Source organism: Camelus bactrianus, chromosome 28 (assembly GCF_048773025.1).
Source record: "Camelus bactrianus isolate YW-2024 breed Bactrian camel chromosome 28, ASM4877302v1, whole genome shotgun sequence".
Lineage (NCBI taxonomy): Eukaryota > Metazoa > Chordata > Mammalia > Artiodactyla > Camelidae > Camelus > Camelus bactrianus.
The window spans coordinates 9,451,398-9,470,882 of NC_133566.1; the positions used below are offsets into that span (position 1 = coordinate 9,451,398).

Sequence of the window (19,485 nt, forward strand, 5' to 3'; positions counted from 1 at the left end):
GTGTGCTGCTTTGAAGGGATTTGCATTTGGGCGCCCTGCTAGCCTGGAGATTCATCTCAAGACCAGCTGAGATGCTTTTCAAGACTAGCTGTTCTCTAATTTTAGATGCGTAGTCTTCAGATGCAGACTTTATAAAAAATCACTGTCTGAAATCAAATAAAAATTTTTACGTTTTTGAACAAAATGTCTTCCTTTAGAAGTGCTTATCATGGGCTTGTAAGGGACTGGGTTCCTAAGAAGTGTTTTAAATACCTTAATTGGGAGCCAGAAATGTTTCAGCTGTGGCTTGATAAAGCCTTTTCTGAGAGCTTTTGAGCCTTGTTGGGATTGTTGTTTGCCGTGAAGCAGGTGACTCTGAAAACTGTTAAGTAGCCTTTTGAGTTTGAAGCTAGGCTTCCTGGAGGTGGGTGGTCCGGTGGCCTTGGCACAAAGCCATCAGAAGTGAGCTTCCGCAGTTCTGTTCGCTTCTGGTTCTTCAAGCATCAGTTTTAGTTTTACTTGAGTTAAGCTATTTTCTGTAGACTTAACTGCAATGGCTGCTTTTAAGTAAACGGCCACATTTAAGATGAGGGTCACAAAGGATGAGCTGCAGAAAGGAATTTCTAAGAGAAGACGGAAATGTTAATACAAATCAACTTGATAATATAAGAGTTCCTGAAGAGTTACTTGTTAGGTAATTTCATTTTACAAATTTGTTATTTTAAGTACTCTCGGAGTACTTGCTATTTAAATGAACCCTATAGTAAGTGGTTTTGTAAAATTAATAATCTACTATATATCTTATTTATAATTTGAATGTTGATCTTTACTTTGAGAAAGTTGAAACAACAGGAAAGTGAAAGTACAGGGTAGCTGTATCCCTCCCCGCACGCAGATGCAGGGTGGACACTTGGCCGTGTCGAGTGTGTGCGCGATGTTTCCCTGGATGCAGGCGTCACTGCACTTTATCATAGGCACTTTGTGCATCTCAGAAACTTAGGTGTATTTTCCTTCATAACCATGGTACCAGTGTCACGCCGAGGATGACTAATAGGAATGCCATAATCTCTCCTAATCCCCAGTCCACAACCAGATTTCCCAACCAGTTGTCCCAAGATTGTTTTTTATTGTTCCTTTTTTTTTGAACCAGAATTCAGTCTTAGGCTTCATATTGCCTTTGGGTGTTCTGTTTTGTTTAGTCTCTTATTTGAGACTAGCCCCTGGTTTGGAGTTGTTTTTAAATACAAATTTTGAGGAAGGAGCTGTGATAAGTAGGAAATAAGATGCTGGCTTTTCTTTTGAATAACAGACACTTCTCTTGTATGAGTTTCTTTCTCCCACATCACAGTTCTCAGTTTCTCCAGCGAGGAGAGAAGATGAAGTGGTTTACAGCTGAATTTTGATTTTTTAATGCCACATAAGAATATTGTGCTTAATGTATATTATTTAAAAGGAAACTGAAAATTGAGGGTGACCAAATGGTTGAAAGAAAAAGAGAAATACTATTTGTCAGTAGGTGCTTTATAGATTTTTACTTTTAGGTTCAAGCACTGTTTTGTGTTAAGAATATTATATTAAATGATGAAGTTAGTTTAATCCAAAGTTGTCACAAGAGTTCTAAACTTTTAATTGTATAGGTTTAGAAGCAGTAGATAGTAGGCCTGTTTTATTACCATTACAAGTTCCCTCATGGCCAGTTCTGTCCTGAACAGCTGGTGCCGTCGGTTCGCTTGAGTCAGGGTCAGTCTGGAGGTCATTATCACTCATGGGACAAAGAATCGTCTGCTGAAGGACCACGGAAGACTGACTGATATATCGTCTTTATTAGTGCAGTTTTAGAGGGACAGGAGGTTTATCAGTAATTACACTGGACTGCAGAGACTGTGAGCCAGGTCTTCAACTGGGTGGGCTGAGGCATTTAAAGCTAGTTGTATCAATAAGGTACTGGCAGGTAACCCAAAACATTATCTAAGTCTGTGTTAGAAAAAAAAAAGTCTGTGTTAGAGAAGTTTGTTATTAAAATATCCTTGCCAATACCGTTGTAAACAAGTACCTCTTAATTCACCTTCTGTATCAATGTGGGTGATTTTCACGTACAGTACAGGGTAAGCTGAGATGCTGTGGACGTCGGATACCTAGAGTAGGGAGGTGCACAGGACAAGTGTCATCTAAAACACCGTTCAGATGTTGTCTTGTCTGCGTCTTTGTTAACATCATTCTAGACGTAGAGCCTTCCTGCCACCACAAGAGAGAATGCACAGTTTATATGTACTCCTCATGTGAAGTACGTAACCTTCGTTAAAATATTACTACAACCCAATTTTATATGTAAGTCTATTTCTCGGTTAATTTTTTACTTAATATTTATGCCTCTTTTATTTCCAAAAGTATTGCAGATAATATTCAATAAACAAGTGCAGCTACATTAGAGCCCTGAAGTGGAGAGCCCCAGGCAGGAAGCAGGGTGTGCACGCAGACACAGGTGCAGCGGGAGCCCCGGTGCTGGGTGACTTCTTGGTGAACGGGCCCCAGTGAGGTACAGAGCACAGGTTAGAGACATTTACTAGCTCAACAAGAGAGGAACGCTGTCTCCAGTATTCACTTTTTTAAATGGATACTTTGAAAAGGATCACTGAACGACAGAAACGTATGAGACCTTTAGACACGGCGTTTACAAAAGATACAGCAGCTGATCACGTTGGCCATAGAGTCTTAAGAGCATTGGACAGTGGTTTCAACAGCACAGAAGAAGATCTTCTCTTTTTCACTTTGTTTTTACTTAAAAACTTTTAACTATTTGAAAATGTGTTTGATTTAAACACCTTGTAGTGAATAGTGGAGCCCTGAACGAGTGCTTCTTTTTTTCCCCCTGCCTCAGGTTTATTTGTACGAACAGCACAGGAGGACATGAGCCCCATGCAGACAGCAGCCCAGGGGTCACACCAGTCCTTCTGTCCTCGCATCAGTAGATGAAGGCCGCTTCTCTGGAGCCTCTGTGGGGCCTGGGCACCTTTGGGAGCCTGAGCCGGGGCTGGAGCTGCAGCCTTGGTCTGAGCCTTGGCCTTGGCCTTTGGCCAGCAGAGCCTGAGACCCTTAGCCCTGCTGCGGGCACGAGCATGTTTCCTGAGCTTGGGGTGAGCAGTGTAGGCAAGTTGACTGAGCTTGCGGCTGTTGCCCTTTGGGACCTTAGGCTTGACCTCCTTGGCCTTTAAGAGCCTTGATGGCTTCAGCACGTGCACTCGTGGCCTTGGCGTTGTTGGCTTGCATCTTCTTCAGGCCCTTCTTGTTGTGCTTCTTGGCAAAGCGCATGTTCCTTACGAAACTTGGAGTCCACCCCCTTAAGAGATCATATCGTTGTGATCAGGGTTTTTTGATGCCGTTTCTGTGCCATTTTCGAGATTGGTTGCGCGTGGTGTGGTCCTTCGACTTGGCCATGTCTGCACCGGAGCCGGGAGAGAGCGAGTGCTTCTTACGTGTGGAATAGATTGTTGATGTCAGAGCTGAGAACTCACAGTGTGAGTGACAGTCACACCCTCCCCCTTTCTAAGACACTTTTCATTGTTTTTCTGGAGTCGATCTCATGAGTGACATACCAAGTGTTCTATAACCTTTCAGGGTATTTACAATGCATGTCAAGTATGCAGCTTCATTTAAATAACCAGAGGTACCTCTGCTCCACAGTGTAAATCTGTCCTATAGCCTCATTTTCTAAGGGTTAGCCCCGTTCTCCTCTCCCTGGTCATGGGGTGCACATGGGCTAAGAGAGCTGCTGCTCTGTACCTGCACCCTGATCTGAGGGACAGCTGGTGAGGCCCACCCTTTAAACACACACACAGACACTCTTACTATACATCTGTTTAGAAAAGCAGGGACCATTTGTTATTAATACAGCCTTTTGATAGGCCAGATTCTTTTCTTTTCTTTTTTTTAATTTAAGTACAGTCAGTTATAATGTGTCAATTTCTGGTGTACAGCACAGTGTCCTAATCATGTGTAGATACATACATATATTAATTTTCATTAAAGGTTATTACAAGATATTGAATGTAGTTCCCTGTGCCATAAAGAAGAAATTTTTTTTCTTTTTATATATAGTGGCTAACATTGCAAATCTCAGACTCCCAAATTTATCCTTTCCCACCTTCTTTCCCCTGTTAACGATAAGCTCGTTTACTATGTCTGCAAGTCTGTTTCTGTTTTGTTGATGAGTTTGTTAGTGTCCTTTTTTTCTTTCTTTAATATTCCACATATGAGTGCTATCATATGGTATTTTTCTTTCTCTTTCTGGCTTATTTCCTTAGAATGACGATCTCCAGGTCCATCCATGTTGCTGCAAATGGCATTATTTAATTTTTTATGGCCAAGTAGTATTCCATTGTATACATATACCACAGCTTCTTTATCCAGTCATCTGTTGATGGACATTTAGGTTGTTTCCATGTCTTGGCTATTATAAATAGTGCTGCTGTGTCTGGGGTGCATGTGTCTTTTTGAATTATATTTTCCTCCAGATATATGCCCAGGAGTGGGATTGCTGGATCATATGGTAAATCTAATTTTAATTTTTTAAGGAATCTCCACACTGTTTTCCATAATGGTACACCCAACTAACTACATTCCCACCAACAGTGTAGGAGGGTTCCCTGTTCTCTACACTCTCTCCACTATTTATTCTTTGTGGACTTTTGAATGATGGTCATTCTGACTGGTGTGAGGTGATATCTCATAGTTTTGATTTGCATTTCTTTGATCTTTAGTGATATTGAGCATTTTTTCATATGTCTATTGGCCATCCATATGTCTTCATTAGAGAAATGCTTGTTTAGTTAGGCCTTCTGGCCATTTTTTGACTGGGATTTTTGTCGTCGTTGTCATTAAGTTGTATGAGCTGTTTATATATTCTGGAAGTTAAACCTTTGTCAATCATTTGCAGACATTTTCTGCCAATCCATGGTTGTCGTTTTGTTTTGCTTATGGTTTCCTTTGCTGTGCACAAGTTTATTATAAGTTTGATTAGCTCACATTTGTTAATTTTTGCTTTTATTTCTATAGCCTTTGTAGACTGACCCAGGAAAACATTTCTACTATTTATGTCAGAGAATATTTTGCCTGTGTTTTCTTCTAGGAGTTTTATGGTGTCCTGTCTTATGTTTAAGTCTTTAAGCCATTTTGAGTTTTTGTGTGTGGTGTGAGGGAATGTTCTAACTTTATTGACTTACATGCTGCTGTCCAGCTTTCCCAACACCACTGTCCCGCTGATGAGACTGTCTTTTCTTCATTGTATATTCTTGCCTCTTTTGTTGAAGATTAATTGACCACAGGTGTGTGGGGTTTGTTTCTGGGCTCTCTGTTCTGTTCCATTGATCCGTGTGTCTGTTTTTGTGCCAATACCACACGGAGTGTTTTGATTACTGTAGCTCTGCAGTACTGTCTGAGGTCTGAAAGGGTCATTCCTCCAGCTTTGCTCTTTTTCTTCAATATTGCTTTGGCAATTCTGGGTCTTTTGTGATTCCATATAAATTTCAGGATTATTTGTTCTAGTTCTGTGAAAATGTGATAGATAATTTAATAGGGATCACATTAAATCTGTAGATTGCCTTGGGCCGTATGGCCATTTTAGCAATATTGATTCTTCCAACCCAAGAACTAAATAAGTAAATACTAAGGAACTGCTACTTCTCGAGATGACATTCTTAGGAGCAAGAGAATCTTAGGGCCTTACTTAACCTGTTTCAGCCCTCTTCTGTGTCTGTTTAAGTACTTCTGTCAGGGGTTTCCTGGCTGACCGGACAGTCTGTTCCACTCCCGGACCCTGAATCAACAGGGTGCAGCTGCGTCTCTGCTGCTGCGGCTCTCACCCCTAGGCTATAGCACGGTGACAGCCTCTCGCCACCTTGTCTGGAAACCAAATCCTGACTTTCTGTATGAATGTTAGGGTGCTGCCTAGAACTGAAAATACTAATTGAAAGTTTATCTAACCAGACCAGAAATTTTTTCTTAAGTTGTCTTTTTTGACCTAGCATCTAGATGCTGTGCTTGTGTTCTTGGCACATGACTGATCTGTAAGGAACCCGGTACAGTCCCTAGATTTTTTTTTCCCCCAGATAATTAAACCAGGGAAATCTCATGTTAAAAATTTTGGCAAAACTCATTTTAACAACTATACTGAATGTACTGAGCATAAATGAATTTTAAAATGTTATCTCTATTAGAGACAGGCAGTGTTTTCCCATTATGGTGTAAGTTCTACTTCAGTGGTGCAGCTGAGCCTTCAACAACATGGGTTTGAGCTGGGTGGGGCCACTTTATATGTGGGTTTTTCCACTAACCACGACCACAGGGCCTGCAGACGTGGAGCCGACTGTAACGTGCACTCGGATTTTCAGCTGGTGGGGCCGATGCCCTAACCCCTGTGTAGTTCAAGGGTCAACTGTACGTTTATGATACAACTTTCTCTGAATTTAAGATTTCTTGAATTTAGATTTTGAGAAGGTGAATGACTGGAAAAACTAATCAATTTTAAGGTTCTTGATTTAAATTGACAGTTGACACTTGCTTTGCTAGCAGGCTCACCAGTGTGATCCACAGCTGTTTCACTGCTACCTAGGTCGTTTATTTGGGAAATAAGGTCTTTATTTTCCTTTTCGATAACTTACTTCTCTAATTTGTGTCTCTCACTTTTATTAAGAATGGATTTTAGAAACTATCTGAAAAGGCTCCGTGGGGAAAATGTAGAGCAAGAAAATACAAACTCTAAGAAAAGGTCAGATGTTTCAAAAACTGAAGTTTGTTCTTGAGGCTGTTTCTAATGTTTTCCTCATGCATTTTGGGGGAGCACATTTAAAATTAGAGAGCAATCTAACATGTAAATTTTTACTGGAAGCATGAGCTTTCTAGTTGGCAGCAGGGTGGGGACGGGAATGGGGGGAGCGATTTGCTGTGCTGCCGTGTCGCAGGGTCCCCGAGCCGCACGGTTTCTGTGCACTGCCACAAGGGAATCCATTTTGTTTCACAGCTGCAGGCCAAATTTGAGCACCTTAAGAGGGTCCACCAAGAAGAGAGGATGAAGCTTGAAGAAAAGAGAAGACTTTTGGAAGAAGAAATAATTGCGTTCTCGAAGAAGAAAGCTACCTCTGAGATACACCAGAACCAGCCCTTCATGGTCCCGGGCAGCAGCCTGAGGAAGGACAAGGACCGGAAGAAGTAAGCCGCCCTCCCAGGCCCCCCGTCTGTCTCACTGCCCTGTGTCTTCACAGCTTCCCCGGCTCCTTATTCCCGTCCGCCTCCCGGAGCGCGAGACCCTGTCCCTCTTGCTCTGCTGTTTCCCCCGCAGCTAGGAGGGCACCTGGCACGTGTTCTGTGCCCTGTAAACACCTGCTGAGTGAGTGATGACCTGACACAGAAACACGCCCCGACATGGGGGTCCGTGGCCGGGAGGCTGGCTGCTCCAGCACAGGCTGCGCGCCGCCCCGTGAGCCACGGGGACCTTCACGTCAGCTGCACCACTTGAGGGACGTGCTGACATGAAATACTTGGTAAAAAAAAAAAAAATGAACTCTTAGGGTTACTTTTTTTTTAAAGCAAATTCTATTGATAATGATTTTGTGAGAATTTTTATTTTAATAAGGGAACCAGGCTATCGATTCGAACTCCTGTGCTTTGATGTCAGAGCTTGTGAAACGAGTGATGGACGTACAGATACAGAGGAAGGTAGAAGGGCCCCCAGGCCTCGGGGCGGCCTTGGTAGCGTGTGGCGGAGATCCCAAGGCTTGTAGGTCTGGGGTACGTGTTAAAGTCAAAGTAACCAAGTTTTAGAAAATAAGGGTTTTTTCCCACCTGCATTTTTTCACTTTATTTCTCCCACTTTAATGTCCTCGCCGCTTGCCTACTTGACCGCTTGTTCTGTTAGATCGCTGCCCATCCATGAGTCCACCAGCCACCGCCACGTGGCCCTCACCGGGGAGTCCTCAGGTTCCTTTATCACCACATCCTGTTCCACCCCAGTATTTCCAGAATTCTTAAGTCTCCTTCAAAAAGTTAAGACAACATAACATTGCCTGTGATCGTCTTCCAATTTTGAACTATGGAGATGTGAATCCACAGGGGTGCTCATGGATTTAATTGGCCTGTGGATTTTATGGTTTGGCGGGAAGAAAGAAGGAATTCTCACGTATGCTCTCTTAACATAAGCTCTACCAGAGAGTGAATCTTTGTTTTAATAGCCACCCCCGGGGCCTAGGACAGTGCCTGGTATCTAGTGGGCATGCAGTTATCTGTGGAAAAAATAAAAACATTGAATTTCAAAAGATAAACCACCCTCAGTATCCATGGGGGACTGGTATCAGGTTGCCCAAGGAGACCAAAACCCACACAGATGCTCAAGTCCCTGCTAAAATGGCACAGCCTCCGCATGTAACCTACACACACTTCCCTGTACACATTAAACCATCCCTAGATGACTTCTACTCCCTAATGCAGTGTGAATGCCATGTAAGTAGAATATAAATGCCAGAAAGCAGCAAATTCAAGTCTTGTTTTTTGGAACTTTCTGGAATTGTTTTCCAAATATTTTTCAATCTGTAGTTGGTTGACTCCTCAGATGTGGAACCCTCGGACCCAGAGGACCAAATGTATACAAATAATTTATGACTCCTTTTCATTGTGCCTTGAATTATAAAGCTAAGGGGCCTTTTACCTTACCATCTCAACCTAGTCCAATGTTCCTAGATTTGGACGCCCCGATTTTATTATTCATGATGCAAAAGACAGTTTATAGTCACCTTGTGAAAGTAAGGTATGGACTGTTGTTTACAAAATCTGGCCCAGCCCGTAGTTTTTTGAGAGCTCAGAAGTCACCCTCAGGAAAGTTTGGTGTTTGTTTTTCTCTTCCAGGGTCCCATGGCTAGACATCCTATAATAGACTAGCTATACATTCACTCTTTATGTAAAAGCTTTGTAAAACAAATGATTCTAGTGATTTTTATTTCCTATATGGTTTTTTATTGTACCAATCAAAAGGTTTTTTTTTTTCTCTTTTCAGCTCCAATTTTATGTAGAACAAAGGTTCCAGATCACAGGAGGTCATCACAAGCAAACGTTATTAAAATGTTAGCAGTGTGCTTTGATTTTCTTGCTGTTTTTATTTGCTGTATCACTTGTTCTGTATCTGGTAAATGGCTAGTCACTGCCATTCATGGAAAATACTTTCAAGTATGAGGTCAACACATAAGCCAGACTGGATGGTGTTCTTTAGATTTCACTGTTAGGAGTTTTTAAGTTGTTGGTTTGGGATGAATCGAGATCATTTCTCCTGCTGCCCAGTTACTGTCACTTTGCTGTGCTTTGTACCCAAGCAGCAGAGTGTGACTCATATGACAGCACAGGGCTCATTTGCAGTGCGGCTGTCTGACTGCATGCCTGTTCCAACATGAACCATGTGTGTACATACTAAAGGCAGACTTTGGGGAATATGTTTTGAAATTACTATGTACCTGAAACTCTGTCCTCTCAGTAGTTTTATAGAACTTTTAAAATTTTGATACAATTATCCTAAGCTTTTTATCAAATTATATAATAAGGATGGCCGTCCAGGCTTCAGTATTGTGGTTGATGTGATGAAACAAAATATGTTTAAAGCAAAAACATTCAGGTACATAAACTCTTTTTTCTAGTGGTAAGTACCTTTGAAACTAGGTGTTCTCACACTGTATTACATACTTGTCGTTTAAAACTGTCTTCCAGGGGAAAAGTAATAAAGTTAAATCTTATTAAAAACATTTAAGAAAATAACTATGAGCATCTGAATATTAAAGATAAAATTTAGATAATTAAGGATTTCTGAATTCAGTGCCTTAGTATTTGCAGAACACTTTAATTGTTTCTAACTTTTTCTTAACAGTCATAAGTATATAATTTTTCATTTTTTTGTACTTGAGTATTCTAAATAAAACTGACATTTAATAAAATATATCTACATATTTACTAAGCAGTGTTTAAATTAACTTATCTTTTTGCAAACTGTTGTCTTAATTGAGCTAATGCTGATAAAATGTTTATGTGTTTGAATTATTTTAAGCCAAGATATATAACCAGTATTTTTCAGATTGTTTTACTTACCATGTCAGATTCTACATAATGTATTTTTTCATGAAGTTGTGTAAGTTGCAAATAAAACCTTTATTTCGTAGCACAGTTTGTGTGGACCAACACTTTAAAATTCCATTATTGCATTTAAATTTCATAAATGCCTCTTAACCCTTTAAAACTTTAGTAAAGTAAGTTGTAAGTATCACAGAAAAAGCTCTGAACTTTCTTCTCAGGCTCAGTAACGCCCAGGTTCTGGAAGGTGGGAGCGGAGTCGGAGAGGCCCTGCGGGCAGGCAGCCTGTCCTCCAGAGCCCGGCCAGTGCTTCAGCGCTGAGCACTAGCCGAGGAGGACAGCCCAGAAGCTCGTGACCGTGTCGCCTGCTAAATCAAACTGTGTGCAAACAGCTATCCTGAACTTTAATAAAGTTACTTTTAAAGGCCAGACCAATTGTTGGCATGTTAAAACAAAGTTCTTCAAGTTCCTAGTTGAAAGCACGATGGAAACCTGCCTCAGACTCTGACCTTGAGAGAAGGGCCGTCACTTGTGCTGCGAGTGACTCTGTTCTGAGGAAGGCTCCCTGCAAATGCACCACCGCAGTGTGACCCTTTGTCTCACGTCTCTGGGATTCCATGTAAGATTTTATTTAAAAGAGTTGCACTGCAAAGGAAAAAAATTTAAACAACTGTACTACAGGCAGACCTCAGGGCCAGGCCACCCAGTAAAGCAAATACCACAATAAACTGAGTCACACGGACTTTCTGGTTTCCCAGTGAATATAAAAATTATGTTTACACGATACTGTCGTCTGTCAAGTGTGCACCGCGTTATGTCTAAAAAAATACAAACACCTTAGTTAAAAGGTACTTAATTGCTAGAAAATGCTATTCAGTGAGCCTTCAGTGAATCGGGGTGGTAACAAGATCACTGATCACAGACACCATAACAAATATAATAATGGAAAAGTCTGAAATACTGCAAGAATTACCAAAACGTGATCAGAGACAATGTGAACAGACACTGCTGAAGTGGCGCCGACAGCCTTCCGTCTGTACACAGCACAGTGTCCACAGAAAAGTGAGTCCTGCCTGTCAAGTGCCACGTTCCTGACAGCTATTCATGCTCCACTATTCAGACACAGGCTACAGAGTGAGGTATTATCCACTGATGCTTAAATTAATTTCCTGGGAACAAAATAAAGCTCGACATGTTTTATCTTTTTTTCCATGAAGCATGTGAAACAGAATTGCCTTTCGCTGCCAACCATTAATCTCGGTGCCACCTCCTCTGAATTGCAAACCTATTTTACCACAGACTGATTTCACCTTCAAGCACTACAGGGAGGTTATTATTCCTTTTTAAAGAGAAACTCGTTTTGGCCCCATTCTCCCATCTGGCTAGGACATGAGGACACAAGCTGACAGGCCCCTGTGGAACGACCAGAGCTGTCACGAGACAAGCATGTGCAGAGCTCTCGCAGAAGGGTTCTTGCCGCCCACAGAGCAGAGGAAGGCATTGGAGGGGGGAGCTGGGACTCCAAGGCCTGAAGCGGCTTCAGATGCAGGAGGGGAGAAGGGTGATTCTGATGAAGGCCATGCCTTCTGGGAAGCAGCTCAGGGCAAACGAATATGGGTAAGGCTATAGAAGGGGAGGGAACAGACCAAGGAGGAGTCTATGCGCCTCGTCCAGCAGGAGCAGGAGCTACGGAATGGCGTGACCTCACGTGGTCAAGGGAAAGGTGTACAGGGGAGGCGGTGCTAGGCCAGGGAGGCCTACTCAACACAGACGACAGTTCCTAACGCTGAGTGCACAGCCCAACCACTGGGTCGTGTCTTAAGAACACTGGTGCAGGCGGAGACCAAGACGGCAGAACTGAAGGACACGGAGCGCCCTCCTCCCAGGCACATCAAAAGCACATCTACGTGCGGAACAGTTCTCAGAATGTCAACTGAACGCTCACAGATCTCACACAACCAAAGCTGCAAGGAAGATCGCCACGTAACTGGGTGGGATGAAAGAAGACAAGGAAACAGGATGGGACCTGTGTCCCTGGCAGGAGCTGTGTAAGAGGAAAGGTTCCCTCACCCTGGGGACTCCTCACCAGCAGGGAGATGAGCCAGGACAGAAAGGAGCTTCTGCTCAGCAAGTGTGGCAGCCAGACTGGGACAGAACGGAGAGAGCAGCACAGACGGTCCTGCCCAACCCCCTGCATTCCCTACTCAGACGTGCGTCTGCTGGTGCGCATGGGGGCTGGGCGCTGGAACTTGGGCTTTAGTGGACAGACTGGGGGACAGGACTGGGGTTGGCTATGCAGAGACGGCCTGAAGGGGCTGGAGTGTGGTCCAGGCCACTGGGGGTGCACACAGGATGGGCCTGGTCTGCTGTAGAAGCCTCAGGTAACATGCTCATGAAGGGAGGGCGGGACCCGCCATAGCAGCCACACCTCAGTGAGCTCACAGTGGGCACAACCCCATCTCTGAGCTCCGGGAGTGGCCAAGCACCAGTGGGTTGCCCACCTCTGGAGGTGGGGCTGAAATCCAAGCAGTGTCCCCCGGGCTCTGTGATGTCTGGATTCACACGCTGCCAGTGACTTTGTAAGCTCAGTGCCTGCCTGCAGGACATCCAAGTGGATGACTGGTGCTCCCGTGGCTGGGGCAGGTCCGCCATTAGTGGTGTGACTTGACTCCACAGCTCCCACAGCGGATCCAGGTGTGCGACCATGGCAGTCCCGAAGCCTGACTTAAGCAGCTCTGCACTGGTGCCTTTGAGAGCACAGTACCTGAGGGACACCTGGGCCAACTGCCTGCATCCCCATGGCTTGAGGGGGAGCACAGACAGTGCCAGCACCAGTGCGCTCTGTGAGCCCCAACATGGGTGACAGGTGACACCACAGCAGGAACACTCCAGTCCTGCCTGCCTCACACCACAGTACAGAAACGGAGGAGGGGGCTTCTACTCCAACAACAGGGGAGCAGACGGGGCCCCGACAGGGCTGTGACAACCACAGAGCAAAGCGGAGGCCCCGCTTGACAGCCAGTGTGGGCTCTGGGCCCCCCAACACCAGTCACACCCCCCGATCAAGGGGATAACAGCCAGCACACGTGGAGGAAAGACGTGGCAGCCATCCACACTAGAAACAGTCCCTGTGACAAAAATATTAGATGCACGCCGACTACACAGGGACTCCCATATAAAAGCATCCCCTTCAGGACCAGAGTAGTTAACTGTTACTCCCAAACTCATATAGAGAAATAAGTAAAATGAAGAAGAAGAGGAACTACTCCCAATTAATGGAAGAGAAATCCCTTGGAAGAACGAACAATGGAACAGAACTCTCCATCTACTAGAGACCAAATTCAAACAGGAGGCAATAAAAATACTTCAGGAATGAAGAAAGTCTATCAGCAGAAATGCAGGTGGCCGTAAAAAGGAACCAGAAGCTATGAAGGGGGGCCAGACAAAATCAGAAAACTCATTTGCTGTGATAAAAGCTAAGCTACAGACAGCAGCAAACTAAATAGTGCAAAAGAACAAAAAAGTGATGTGAAAGATAAAATACTGGAAATCACCCAATCAGAACAGGAGACAGAAAGACAAATGAAAAAAAAAAAATGAAAGCAAGACACAGGACCTACCAGATAACAGAAAGTGTGACAATCCAAGCATAATAGGGACCCCAGGAGAAAGAGAAAAGGGGACTGAAAATGTATTTAAAGAAATTGTGGCTGAGAACTTCCCAAACCTAAAGAAGGAAACAGACCCAGGTATGAGAAGCACAGAGGGTCCCTAAAGGAAGATGCACCCAAACAGACCCACAACAAGACATATTATAATTAAAACAGGGAAAGTTAATGAGAAGCTTCCAAAGGCAGCAGGAGAAAAACAGTCACATACAAGGGAACAGCCTTAACGCTTTGAGCTGATTTCTCAATAAACATTGCTGGCCAGAAGGGAGTGGTAAGATACAGTCAAAGTCTTGAAAAGGAAAACACTTGCAACATAGCATATTCTACCCAGAAAGATTATCATTTGAAACAGAAGGAGAGAGAAAGTTCTCAGACAAGCAAAAACTAAAAGAATACAGCAATACTGAACCTATCCTAAAAGGTTTTTTTTTTTTTTTAAATTTAGATCTTATTGAAAAGTCTTCTCTAAACAGAAAAGAAGTAAGAATCTACAGGAAAGAGAAAATCGACACACCGCGAAGTGTGGGAAGGCCCGTCCTACCGCGCGCAGGGCAGGTGCGGGTGCGCGGCAGCCAGCACAGCGCTGCCTCTTACGCAGCAGGTGCACGAGGTCTGAGCAGGCCCGGCAGGCTCCCCTACAGTTCGACTTACTTATCCTCAGAAGAACTGACCTGGGCCTTGGCCTCCCTCCTCTGAGCCAGGGTCTGCCTCTGACTCGGAGCTGGAGGGCCGCAAGTCCCTACAGGAGGCACTGAACGTCCCTGGGGCCACAGGACAGACGTCACTCTGCAAGACCCCCATGCTTCACACAGCCCTCTCTCCCACCCCTGTGAAGGAGGGTCAGCCTTTTCTCCATTTAAATTTTTTTCCCAAAGAAAATTGGGATGTTATTGTAGACTGTGCAGCTGCTCAGCTGGACCTCGGTTCTTTGATTCTTTTCTCAAAAACCCTCCACATCGAGGTGCTTCTGACTGCAGGGCATCACGGCCCCCAGGAAGCTGGTTCTGGCCCTGACCCCATGGCCATGGAGCCCGAATCTTTCTTTCGTGTTTGGTGAGGAGGCAGCTGGATTCACAAACTTCTGGGCAAACACAGACTTGTAGGTGATACTACTCTCCAGTAAGTTCCTAACTGTCTACATGGCAGTCAAATAGTTCTTATCTCCATTTTCATCTCCATAAGCAGTTTGTTTCTGCAAAGAATCAGGCTCTGACTTCCTTTATAAGCCAGTAGGACCTCTGGAGCTCCCCTACACCTTCCCTTTTTGCTTTGGCTGCTAGGAAGCTCAGAGTTCAATTTAGTGTCCACTAAGGATAACTGGCTCATCCTTAATTCCTAGTACACATCTCTCCCTGCTCCCCCATAAGCCTTCTTATGGCTTGAGAAATTACCTGCCACAGCTTCTGTGAATGTGTTTTTACCAAAAAGCTTACAATGCTTGTTGTTTTTTAATTTGGCAGAGCACATATTTAAACAAGCACACATAGGAAACAGGTCCTATAATCATTTTTTCTTCTCCATGTCTGTGTGCAGACATCATTGTGGCTCTGCCCCACGTCCAGGGTTCAGAGGTGGAGAAGCCCAGGGCACAGTGAAGTTCACAAATGGTTCACCCTGGACCTGACAGGGTCGGGGCACAGTCTCTCCAGAGGAACTGACACTGTATCAAGACCTTAAGGATGCTCGATCAGCCGGGAGAGAGGACGGATGTGCTGCCCAGACTGCTTCCTGACCTGCACAGGGTAGGGCCCGAGCCAGGGCTGGGGGAGATCCCACCGAGGGCAGTGGGAGGAGTCTGAGTGAGGGTGTGACTCCACCAGACCTGAGAGTTAGGAAGAAGTCCCTCTGCCTGAGTGAGAGGGGTGGACTGGACTGTAGGTGGAGTGGAGGGTGCAGCTTCAGGTGGTGGAGATGACAGGGGTGGGTGGGGTAGAGGGAAGAGAGCTGGGGGGAGGGTGAGGAGGGCGGTGGGGAGGTTCCAGGAGGCAGGAGTAGGGGTCGCCTGGCAGGACAAGAAATTGCTTCTGGCTCGGACCTGGACACTTGGTGGTGCTGTGACCAGGGACAGGGAAGCCAGGAGCAGATGCAGATCTGGGGAAGGAAATGGAGATGCCTGGAGGGCCAAGATAGGCCCAGAAGGCCGCAGGCTTCTGGGAGGGAGGTGGGGGAGAGGAGGGTCTGCAGATGGGGCTGGCGGTCTTGGGGTTGAGATCATGTGGGGACACATGTGGACAGAGATGAAAGGTGCCCCCAGATCCCAGAGCAGCACTAGGGCCAGGCCAGGACGGCAGCCAGAGAGAAGAGAGGCGCTTTCAAGTAAGGAGCGAAGCGCCCAGAGGGAAGCACGGATGGGGAACCTGGGTTTCTCAGCAGTGAGGTCGCTGGGTGCCCCAGATGACAGCAAGATATGGTCATAGGCAGACGGGAGGCGCACAGAAAACTTTTCTAGGTAGATCAACAGGCAGAGGGGCAGCAGTGCTGTTCCTGAGTAATAACTCCCCCCCAAATATGGCTTCAAGTAATTATTCCCCATGAGACTCCAGGTGGGCGAGACAGCTCTGTGGACCCAGGACAGGCGACAAAGCTCGGTTGCTCCCCGTGCCCTGCCCCCGTCCTGGAGACCACGAGCCCGCTCTCGTGCAGTGGCAGGGGTCCCAGGAGCAGGTGGCAGGGAGCCAGGCTTCCGCAGGCCCAGGGCAGGTCAGGCTGCGGGGCCACCTCTCTGGGAGGAGCCACATCAGAGGACACAGGTACAGGGGAGCCGGGCTCAGTGGCCACTGTGTCCTCAGCCGGCCCTAGGCAGTGCACACCCCCTGGCTCCCCTCTGCCCTCGCTGACCCGTCCCCCTACAGAGGCCAGAGCGGCCTTTGGAGCACAGCCCCCAACTGTGGCGTCCCCAGCCCCACACCTCCCTGCCTTGGTCCCTCCCGCCCCGGGCTCATGAGGCTGCTCCTGCCCCGTCTCCCAGGAAACATCAGCTTCCTTCCTGCGGCCGCTCTGGTTGGAGCATCTGATGCCCTTCTGGAAGCAGCCGTGCAGGGCAGGGAGCTTGCTGGCCAGAGTCACCGCTGTATCCCAGGGCCAGACACCGGGCTGGCCAGATACTGGAGCACACAGGAGCCCCGAGCATGGGCGAGGTCAGGGTTAGGCCTTTCGGGCCCTCGGCTGTGTGGAGTCAGGGGTGAGGCGGCCAGAGGAGCGGAGTCTTCACTGTGTCACTGCTAACGGCATCAGCAGTGGGGCTGCGAGGTCCTGAGGCGGACTCCACAGTCTGAGGGACTGGTTTTGTTTTTTTCAGTCCGGAACTGGATCTGGATTTTGTCAAATGCTCTCTCTGCATCTATCGAAATGATCATATGGTTTTTCATTTTTAGTCTATTCTTTGAATTTACTTTTACTGAGATATGACATATTAAGCACATGTTTAATGGACACATGACACCACGTAAGTGTAAGGTACTCAGTGTGCTGATCTGATGGGCTGATGTATGACAGTTGCTGTCACTCCTATTACCTCCCATGACTGTCACCTCCTCTCTGTGGCAGGAACACCTGACGTCTCATCTCAGGGACTCTGAAGTCCATAACACAGTGCTGTCCTCTAACCACCACGCTGCACGCTGCTTCCAGGACTGATTCGTGTATTCATCTCAAGTTTGTGCCCTAAAACAGCGTCTCCCCAGTCCTCACAGCGCTGCAGCCCCTGGTGACCACCACTCTAATGTCTCCTGTTACAAGTTCAGCTTTTTATATAAGTGAGATCATACAGTATTTGTCTTTCTACGTCTGACTTACCTCCCTCAAGGTCAATCCATGTTGTTGCAAATGACAGGATTTCCTTCCTTCTCAAGGCTGCGTAATAGTCCACCGTGCATACACACACGTCTTTGTCCGTTTACACATGATGGACATGCAGGCTGTTCCCGTATCCTGGCTGTTGTCGGCAGTGCTGCGGTGAATATGTGGGTGCAGATGTCTCTTCAGTACCCTCTTTTCATCTCCTTTGTATTTATGCCCAGGCGTGGAATTGCTGGATCACTGAGAGTTCCATTTTCGCTGGATCATGTGACAGTTCTGTTTAAAATTTTTTGAGGAACCTCCAACACTGTTCTCCACAGGGACTGCACCATTCACATTCCCACCAAAAGTGCAGGAAGCGCCCTGCTCTCCACGTCCTTGCCAGCACTTGTCATTTCTTATCTTTTTGACGACAGCCCTTCTGGCAGGTGTGAGGTAACAGCTCACAGAGGGCATCTGTGGGTCTTCTTTGGAAAAATGTGTTTAGTTCTGCTCCCCATTTTTAAAGCCAAATTTTTTTTGTTACTAAGTTATAGGAATTATTTATATATTTTTGGATATTAACACCTTATCAGATATACGGTTGTCAAATATTTTCTTCCATTCTGTAGGTTGTCTTTTCATTTTGTTGATTGGTTCCTTTGCTACACAGAAACTTTTTAGTTTGCTGTCGTCACACTAGCTAATTTTTTCTTTTGTTTCTGGTATTTTTGGTGTCATATCCAAGAATCACTGCAAGACCCACGTCAGGCAGCTTCTTCCCTACATTTCCTACTAGAAGCTTTATGGTATCAGGTCTCATGTTAAGTCTTTAATCCATCTCAAGTTAATTTTTGTGAGTCGGGTAGGACAGGGGTCCAGTTTCACTTTCCTGCATGAGGTCATCCAGTTTTCCCGACGGCATGTATCGGCGGACTGTCCTCTCCCTGCTGGGCTGAATGTCAGCCGAGTGTAAATGCAGCCGTTTGTTTCTGGGCTGTTTTGTTCCCCTGATCTATGTGTGTAATTGGCACACAGCACCGTGTACAGCATAATGATTTGACTTTCAAAGGAAATAATCACCACAGTGAGTTCAGTTAACATCCATAACCTCACAGAAATATAACAGAAAAAAAAAAAAAAGAAAGAAAAAGGGGGAAAACACTTTTTTCCCTTGTGACGAGAACTCTCAGGGTTTAATCTCCTAACAGCGCCCGTGTCTGACACTGCAGTGGGAACTATGTTAATCACAGCCAACGTCCCGGGTGTCTGTTTAACTCATAACTTGAAACTTGTACCTTTTGACCCCTTCTTCCAGCCCACCCCCCTTCACCTTCTTGGTCAGACTTGTTCCTGAGTGTCTCATTGTTTTGATGCTGCTGTGGGTGGGAGACTTTTTAAATTCCTTTTTCAAATGTTTCATTGTTAACATAGAGAAGTGCCACTGATTCCTGCAGGATTCCTGCAACTTCCCTGAGCTCACTGGTGAGTCCTAACAGTGCACACTGTGAAGAGCTGGCCGGCTGGGAGCGGACGCCATGCTCTCATGCGCACAAGGCAGGAAGCCACCTCCCAAAATGAGAGGCCTCAGTGACAAGACCGATTTAGCTCCGGGATGAAACTGTTTGGACAAAACTCAGAAACAGTCTCAAGGTAAGGCTGATTCCAAGGGATTTAACTGAGTCGAGAACAAAGCCAGAACCACCTGAAGGAAGACAAGCACCCAGCTCCCCATGTCCAGCTTCCCAGAACATCTGATACAGGGTTAGCAAGCACCCGGAGACGCCGGAGGTACGATCACAAGATTTAAAGTCAATCACCAGAGACAGACCCGAGAAAACACAGTGCATAGAGTTAGGACACAGAAACATTAAAACTACTGTTACAAACACTGTCCACACATGTGCAGGGAGAGAAAAGCAAGAACGTGATGGAAACAGAAACGGAGGGTTTGAAAAAG

The 19,485-nt window shown here is 45.7% G+C and overlaps 1 protein-coding gene across 3 annotated transcripts in view; it reads left to right on the top strand.

Moving 5' to 3' along the window:
* The window catches only part of SEPTIN10 (septin 10), a 34,006-nt gene extending 23,500 nt beyond the window's left edge, over positions 1-10,506 (top strand). Inside the window, exons 10-12 of one of the 3 annotated variants that reach the window (XM_045519691.2) lie at positions 6,995-7,182; positions 7,607-7,761; positions 9,020-9,104. In XM_045519691.2, coding sequence (XP_045375647.2) covers positions 6,995-7,182; positions 7,607-7,754 — 336 coding nt within the window. In that variant the 3' untranslated portion in view covers positions 7,755-7,761; positions 9,020-9,104. Of the gene's footprint in view, positions 1-6,994; positions 7,183-7,606; positions 7,762-9,019; positions 9,105-10,298 lie in introns of those variants that run through there. The other 2 variants (XM_010959119.3, XM_010959120.3) reach the window with 2 other exon arrangements.
* Positions 10,507-19,485: the final 8,979 nt, after the last annotated feature.